This window comes from Pinus tabuliformis, chromosome 2_1, assembly GCF_031772625.1.
Source record: "Pinus tabuliformis cultivar Carrire ecotype Pingquan chromosome 2_1, CPIR1, whole genome shotgun sequence".
NCBI classification, from domain to species: domain Eukaryota; kingdom Viridiplantae; phylum Streptophyta; class Pinopsida; order Pinales; family Pinaceae; genus Pinus; species Pinus tabuliformis.
Genome location: NC_142299.1, coordinates 851,275,919 through 851,284,905, shown reverse-complemented (window position 1 = coordinate 851,284,905; position 8,987 = coordinate 851,275,919). Strand labels below are relative to the sequence as shown.

General features: G+C 33.7%; 1 protein-coding gene across 2 annotated transcripts; it reads left to right on the top strand.

Moving 5' to 3' along the window:
• Positions 1 to 1,036: 1,036 nt before the first annotated feature.
• Positions 1,037 to 2,331, top strand: LOC149203329 (lachrymatory-factor synthase-like). Of its 2 annotated transcripts, none has more exons than XM_089400173.1 (3): positions 1,037 to 1,388; positions 1,520 to 1,548; positions 1,682 to 2,331. In XM_089400173.1, the coding sequence occupies exons 1-3, from the start codon at positions 1,380 to 1,382 to the stop codon at positions 2,157 to 2,159; spliced, it is 516 nt and encodes a 171-aa protein (XP_089256299.1). In that variant the 5' UTR covers positions 1,037 to 1,379; the 3' UTR covers positions 2,160 to 2,331. The 2 variants fall into 2 exon arrangements, with proteins under 2 accessions (XP_089256299.1, XP_089256300.1); XM_089400174.1 differs by having other exon boundaries at positions 1,037 to 1,393.
• Positions 2,332 to 8,987: the final 6,656 nt, after the last annotated feature.

Sequence of the window (8,987 nt, the reverse complement as noted above, 5' to 3'; positions counted from 1 at the left end):
CGCTGCTAGCGATGGCCCAAAGGTAGTGAGATCTTTGATACCCCACCCACCCCATTCCTTAGGCCTTGCCACCTTCTCCCATGCCACCCATGGGAGAACCGATTCTTCCTTTGATCCTGCCCATAGGAATCTGTTGCATATTCTTCTTATTTTTTCCAGAATTCCTTTTGGTACCCAAGTCAAAGCTGCCCAATAAACTGGGATAGCCAAGATTATAGATTTTATAAGGGTCATCCTTCTAGCTCTTGAGAGCCATTTGAAGCTCCAGTGAGTAATCCTGGCTTCAATTTTTGCTAAAAGCCAATGCCAATCCTATGACTTATTATTATATCAAAAACATATTTAAATAAATTTAATTATAAACAATTATGTATATTAATAAAAATAAAAAACACACATAAATATATGTATGTTAATCTAAACGATATTAGTTAATCCTATTTCTTAATTTTTTGTGATGGCATTCAACAAGACAATATTTCTTAATTTTTGGTGATGGCATTCAACAATACAATATTTTATTAGTTGTTTTATTTTTGTAAAGAAATCTTTATGTTTGTTATTTTTTTGTTTAATTAAATTATATTTACTCTAAAAGGCAGGTACTAGCTATGTTTTTTTATTTTACAAATCATTTTTTGATAACTTAAAAAAACTATTATAATTTTATTAAATTTTTTTAGCTAATATATATTTTAAAATTAATATAAAAATAGTAAAATAATTAATTTATATAAATTTAATAACTCAATGAAATTTATTATTTCAATTACTTTTAATTTAGTTATAAATAAAATTGAAAAAATACTCTAAAATATAATAAAATAAAACATTTAAACTACTTTCTTTACAAATAAGTCCTCCCGTAACTCGAATGTATTACAACCGGGCCCTCCACACACAGAGTAGGCCATCCACCAACCCTAATCTACTGAGTCGGTGAGCGCATGAACGCAAGCATGAATGGCCGCTGGGAACGTGCTTTCAACTACCATCGTCTAATTTTCATGTTCTGTTTTCATTATCACCCTTGCACTGCAAGCTTGTGAACAGGGGAGCCTACCCCCCCACAATTCCTCTCCTTCAGACGGTAACAATACGGAAACGGTTCATGGTGATATTTCCCTCCCGGCATGGATAACAAGTAGCCAGGAAGGAAGCCAGCAAGGTACAGTACAGAGGCACGGACCCTTACTGTGCAGGCTGAGGGAACGTGACTGAAAGAAGGTAGGTAAGCCAACCTCAGTGAATGGCTGAGCCGACTTCAATCACTTTATGGCCAAGGCAACCTGAGGGAATGGGTAAGCCAGGGTTGCTGAATGTCTGAGGACCCTTGGCTGGATTAGGCGGGTGATCCAAAGGTGATATTCAATCAATCAATGAATAGGGTAAGGTCTGTAACAATTGATTCTCATTATTTGGGTCTTAATTTTTCATTATTTTATGGTTGGTTGTACATGTTCTGTTTTCATTGTTTTCGTCATTTGGGTCTTAATTTTTTGCCAATTATTTGTACCAGATGGATCAGAACATGGCCGATGATCAGATGTGAGTAACTAAACTATTCACATTTCCATACCGCAATTAATTGGATGAATTTCTGATCATGAAATTTCAATGAAGCCGGCGTCTGTTTTTCCAATTAAATTCATGTATACGTCCGTTTCTGCAATTTTTGCAGGGAAGGAACCAAAACATGGCATGGCTGTGTTACAAAGGTAATGAAATCTCCGTGTGAGAGAGTATGGAAGTTAAGTGCAGATTTTATAAATTTGCAGAAATATGCGAAAAACGTTGACAAATGCGATCACGTGGAAGGAGAAAGGAATGAAATGGGGTGTGTGAGATACTGCTCTGGAGTCCAGAGCTCTGGATCAGATGAACGTATACTGTGGGCAAAGGAGAAATTATTGAGAATGGACCATGTAAATCGTTGTTATAGTTATTCCATCATCGATGGGAACCTGGGGATAGAAGGGTATGTAGCTAACTTCAAGGTATACAACATGACCAATGGAAACTGCTTTGTAGAATGGAGTTTCCAGGCCAATCCTTCAAAATACTATGAAGAGCAACAATTTATTGGTTTCATAACTGGTCAGATAGAGCAAATGATCCAAGGGCTTGATGAAACTGCAGCATCGGAGGAGTCTGCATAGGGTTTTCTTTCTTCTCCTTTTTTCTTAAAGAGAAAATAATTATGCTCTTATTGCATCTATTAACCTACTGCTTAGGTCGATAGATGTCCACTCAGGTATATCAACAAAAACTTAGATTCATTTGTAAGAAGTTTGCAGCTATTTTATTTATCCTTCATATATTTTCATCTTATAGATTCCATTGCAGCTAATTTATTTATCGTTCAGATCTTTTCATCTTATAGATCGCATGTGAAAATGGATTATTTTTCAAATGTTTACCATATTCGTATCACATAACTTGTATCACCATGTAAAAAGGAAGAAAATGTTGATGTTTTCTTCCATCTTCTGTGTTTTTGCTCAGAAGACAGGCCATAATTGAGAACTAAAACTATATTGTTATTGACTTTCCATGGATGATGTATAGATATGGGTGGAAATTACATTATTTTTAACGGATTCACTTTGATATGAACATGGTTTCAATGCAGCATATCATATCATCTTATTTTATTTTATCCTGTGATCAATTGTAGTCCCAGAATAATAGGATAACTATGATGGCATCTAAAAACTTTATTTTACGGAATAAGGTTGGCTTTGAGGATAGTCTACATACTAAAATGAATTTTTAATTGTCTTTCATAGGTGGTCAGTTTTTATGTGTTGTTTATTATTTTAAGAAAAATGGCCATTTTGGACGGATACTAAGTAATTAAAACGATATTTTTTTATAAAATGTGTATTATTAAAAATTTGTTTTATGGATGTAGTAATTAGCCATTGTTATTGTTAATTTACATTTCTATTTACTTTTCAATTATCTATTATATCAATTTCTTTGAAATTTTTCTATCAAGATTACTGTGTATAAATGTTTATATATAAAGATTGTTGTGTTTTATATATAAATATTATTAAGTTTAAATGTTTATATATCTGTATAGGGAGAGTCTTTACCCTCCCTTGAACTCTTATTCTCGAGTAAAGTATTGAGATGAGGTAAAACTTAGAGTTACTATATTTATGTCAGTGTTATTGTTGGAGGCATAAGTGTATTTATGTTATTTATGTAATTGACATTGTTGGACGAACAAGTGTATTTATGTTATTGTTAGAGGAAGATGGGTTTGCATGTTGCATGTTAATAGTTAATTGAAGCTCCTCATTTTGCTTGAGTTTGCTGAAATGCCTCTATCTAATACTGCTATTTTTATTATGTTATTAATTTACTTTATGATTGATTTACTTTCAAAACTAATTCTTGCAAGTATTCTTAGGAGAGATGTATGCATATGCTAACTACATACCCATGCCTTTGATAATATCATTTGATTAGCATTAAGCTTGGTTAATAGCTAAAGTTGGTTAGTGGTTAATTAATTGATTAACCATTAATCTTGATTAACACGAATCCATTTACATGAATCCATTTTGACTTGATGAACACATTAAAGTAGATATTATTATTTTATTACTAATATTAATTTATTAATTTACCCTTCTACATTGTGACATGGTTTTCTCCTCAAACTAAATACTAGGTGAGAGGAAGAGGAATGGAGATTGCTGACATTAACTCGAGGGGAGCCATATGTGCAGTAAAGAGATTGGGAAGAGGGGGATTCTCATGAACAACTTGGAGAGCGATTTTTATAAGAGACTTGGGGGAGATGTTTTTGGAGTGAGACGGAGAATGAGGGATTCATTTTTGTGTTGGGCATCAAAGGGGTATTGGCATGGGGAATTTAGACACACCATGACTACGGTTCGGACTTAGGCTCGAAGCAATAGAAACATGTGGAGGTTGCCTAGCCTAGGAAGTCACATATGCTTTCCTAGTTGGAAGGATGGCATATTCAGTAGGGTGATCTCAACCAAAGCACCACAACTGAGCCACCATAACGAGGTATTATTCTACTTATTCTGGTTTAGATTTTGTAAAATGAACATGAACTAAAATTACTTTTACATGTTTAAATATGCATTGATATGTTGTGACAAATTATATATTGAGTTGTAAATGCGTTTTTTTTTATGCTGTGAAATTTAATATGAAACTTTAATCAAATTGGATGGCCCCATAATGGGTCCTTAGACATGGTATCAGAGCCCAACTTCAAAATACAGACCCTGTAAGCCAACAAAACAACCTTTAACCACCATGACCGGCTTGTAGAAAATTCTCACCTACAATAGGCAAAACAAGGGGCATAGTTCAACACTAACAATAGTAAGTTCAATAACAACATCTATAGTGTAATAACAACATTAGCATTTCCATCGATATTGAACAGATTATGGGGAGTATAGAAAGTTGCATAAGAAACACTCTAACATCAATATCCAAAGCAAAATTCATGACAAAAAACACAACTAGCAAAATAAAATTGTCTTTCTATTCGGAAATGCATAAATATATTATGGTTCACTCTTCCTACTAGTTGCCCAACATAGATTCAGCATTATGATTAGTATCAATTCTCTCACTACTTAGCAAATATTTAATTAATCTTTATCCAGAAATAAGAGTGGTCAATAAAGGGTCATAAAAAAGAATTGGCTCAACTCTGTTTCTTGGACACTTTATGGTCTAAGTGCAGAACAATTAGGTGACATGGATTCTAAGATGAATGCAATAGAAGGAAAATACAAAATAGTATATTTTATGAGAACCCACTTTGGAATTAGATATAATTTCTTGGGAGTTGTGTTTTCCATGGTGTGAATTCCTCTTTGTTCGCTTTGATGTTTTCATTTTCCATCGAAACATTCAACTTTCATATTTAGGCATCATAGAAGTCGGTGTTGGAAATTAGCTTTATTTCCATGAAGATGAGACTTGGTGTGGAATTCAGTAAAGTATACAAAAATTCTTCACTTTATGAAAGAAATCAAGAAATTATCAAGGATTCAAGCTCTCATGATGTTAGCAAGGAGAAAGGACAAGTGATATAAGAAGAAATCCATTGATAAGATCAACCAACATATTTTAAAGCAACACTCTCCAAGAATGAAATAGGGCAGCCTTGTGTGGATGAAGGAAGGAGGTACATATGAGTTCATTTTTTAGATTCCATTTGCATGAGGACATGCAAAGATCTTAGTGTTGGGGGGATGTTGGGTCACTGAATTTGCCATAATTTTTACTTTTCTTTGTCATTCATTAAGCCATGAATTCCAACCATCCATTTCACCATCTCACTCACTTGCCACTATTTCTACCGTAATTCTTTACAAAGTACCATGACGTGCCTCTATATGTATCAGTGGTTAATTAACATCAGTTTCCTTTATTTTTAGTATATTAAGAAGAATTATGCATGGTTTTAGTAATCATAATTTGACCAATTTCAAGTTTTTGCATCTTAGTCAATTTCCATAGCTATCTCCATGGTTAAGGAAGTAGCATTACTCTAGAAGGAAATATGGCACATGGACATTATTTTTAAAGGTTCCAATATAGATTTGTGTTGGTCAAATTCCACCCAGCTCACATGTGTGGGCTTCCAACATCAAATCAAAGGAAATATGTGCCCGATTTGACCAAGCAACTTCAAATGCATTTTCTGAGCAAATGAAAACAAATTTTGAAAAAAAAAACATGGATTTTCTCTATAACGAGTCCAATTAGGTTCCCCATGAGCCACTTCCTCAAATTCATTACTGTTTGGGAGATTTTACAGGTTCTTTGGAGCCCTATTTTGCAGATTATGTGGGAAAACAATTTTCCAATTTGTGAGTCAACACCCAGTCACAAAAATGATTGGCACGAGTTATTCCTTAGATAATTCATGGCAAGGAGATCATTCTAATTAGGCATAGGCTTATCATTGATCCTAAAATCCTTCAAAATATATTTGATTTTATTTTCAAACTAATTTACTGAAATCTCATGACCAAAACTCAAGAAATAGAATTTTGAGTTTGTTAATTGCTTCAAAGCTCTATAAATTGCAATCTCTTTCATGAGAGGGGGGATTAGATGTCAATGATGAATCTTAACTTGTAATTATTGTTGTTGTTTGAAGAAGACAAATTATATTTTTTTTAGTGAATGCAATATGTGTTATGGCGTAATTTAAATGTGATTGTTGATTTAAATCAAGTGCTCTGAGTTTATCATTTCTCACGCTCACTAGGTGGACCCCTATTCAGTTGTGAGATAACGTAGTTGTTCTTTCAATTTCATTTCCTTCAACACTCGTTTCAATTTAGTTTTTGAATAGTTAGTTTAATGCTCTATTTTCAAGCACAATTTACTTACTTGCCTTTTGTTTGCAATAGGTTGAGTGCTCAATATTAAATTGAAAACTTCAAAAACATTTACTTTAAATTGTTTTTTCCAGATTAGCTTTAGTTTTCTTACTTGCTTTATTTGTCACATTGGATAGATTTAGATGTGCACACTAGTAATTCTCTAATGCTTTCTTTGAAGTTTTGAATGCTCTTTGATTTCCATTTACAAGCTTTATATTCTTTAGATTAGATGTACTTTCATGAATTGATAGATTTAGTTTCCTTTCCAAGTTGATTAGATTAAATTTCTTTTCAAAACAAAATAGAGTAATCTTGCTTTTTAAGTTCATATAATAATCTTGTCTTTCAAGTTCACTAGAATAGAGATTTTTATTGTTAGAATAGATCTTGAAGCCCTTTCTTTAGAATAAGTCTTCTTTGAATTCATTTCCAAGTCTTGTGTTTGAATCGAAAAAAGAACATGTGCAATAAGACATAGATAGATTTCCATTACATTTTAGCAACTTTCCTATTTTCAATTTTTTTTAAAATTGAAAGTAAATTGCCTAGCACATATAGTGCAAGTATGCTTCGCAAGTTCACGAACCTCGGGTTTGACAATTTAATGACAAGTAATTTATCTAACAATTAAATTACCCAACAGTACCCATCTGGTAGAAGTTCTCAAGCAATAGTTCGTCTAGTTATATATGTCTACCTCTATTCATTGATTACATGACCTACCCATAAGCCATCTAAAAAGCAATTGAAATAGATATTCCATAGCTCAAGCCATCTCACCAAGCAATAGATCTTTACCTCGGTCAAGGTAATCTTTCGTACACGACATTTGATCAAGCTATTGAGAAATAATTGTCCGCTACTGCTCAACATCATATTACACCGTCAACTACCTCTCGCAACATCCCATGTTGTGTGAAACATCAATCGGTATAACCCACATCTATTTCACTTCCAATGGCACTTGAACTACTCGTAACTCACACTTTCAAGCTCTACTCACACTCATATTTCCAATTGTAACTTAGTTATTCTATCAAATATTTCTAGCAATCACTACTAGTAACAAATATGTAAGGACTCCCACCTTTAATATAAAATAATTAGAGAACTTGTGATTACTCTAGAAGATAAGTAAAGCAATTTCATCTAGAGACCCATCCCACCACTATGCTCACCTCTCTCGACGTCCCCCACCTCTCTTAACTTCTATTATGCCATGTAAACAAATGTGAAAGCATGGAGTGCGGAGGTATTATTAATCTCAACGATCCAATTATGGGCTCAAATTGGAAGTAAATATATGTAAACAAATGCAAAAATACATAGTGTGGAGGTGCAGAGGTATTGCTAATCTATGTACTTCAACCGTGAACCCAAATACAAAATTCACAAAAGTAAATATATATAAACAAATGCCAAAGCACAAAGTGTGGAGGTATTACTAATCTCCCAACTCCGACTATGGGCCCTCAGCCCTCCGTACTTTTTCCACACTACACACTTACACATTTCCACGGATTTGGTGTGGTTATTTCCCTCACATTTCCACGGATTTGGTGTGGTTATTTCCCTCTATTGCATGGACAAATAATGGACAACTAAATTTGTGTGACACTATTGAATGAGATGTTGAGATTCTATGGAACCTCCATTGAAGAGTACCTATGATATTTCATCCTGTTATCGACATCCATCCTAATATTAATCATATAAATTAGAGCAATACGACCAATACGGAAATAGGGAGCAATGTCAATATTGATAGTATAATATATTGTATTGCTTATTCTCGGAACAATCATAGGATGATTAAATCAAGAATTCTCGTTAGATATTTCTAAGTAGCATTATAGATCTGCCAAACCTATCAAACTATTAAATTAATATGCTCATAAATTAGAAAAAATATGAATTTCCTTTTAAAACTTGGATTATTTTTTAAAAAAATTTGTCACACTAATGAGTCACCATGCCATAAAGCACAACGCTATACATAATCTCAATAAGTGGCATAAAACATCATCGAATTGCTTATAAAAATTTTAAAATGATATTGCTCATAGGACGATTTGAATTACTAGTCAAAATCGAAGCACGTGAAGCATCATCTGGACTGGTCTAACGAAATTTAAATGATTTGCAAGATTCCATTCCCAGCAAAGTAACTTTTAAAATCATTTCCAAAATATAAATTTGTTAATTTATTTTTTCAGAAGAAAAAAGCGTAATATATTCATTAAAGAAGATTACATAGCGCATATGCAAGAAGCAAATGCAGAAATGTGGCCCAAGCCACATGCAAATTTGCTAAAAACAAATCCCAAATAAAGTCCCCAAAGGCCAATATTGCCCCCCAGAAGGCAACCCATAGACATGGACTGAACGACATGCTAATCTGTTAAAACAGATCCCAAATAAAGCCTCGAAAGGCCAAAAGTTGCCCCCCAGACAAGGCAACCCATCATAAGGTGCAGAAAAGGCACCAAGAAACCAAGCAGACAAGCAAAAGAAGGAAGAGCATCATGATCTGACCACCCAATGTGGAGGGAGAGGCACGAAATGAGGAAGAGAGCAACAAAAGAA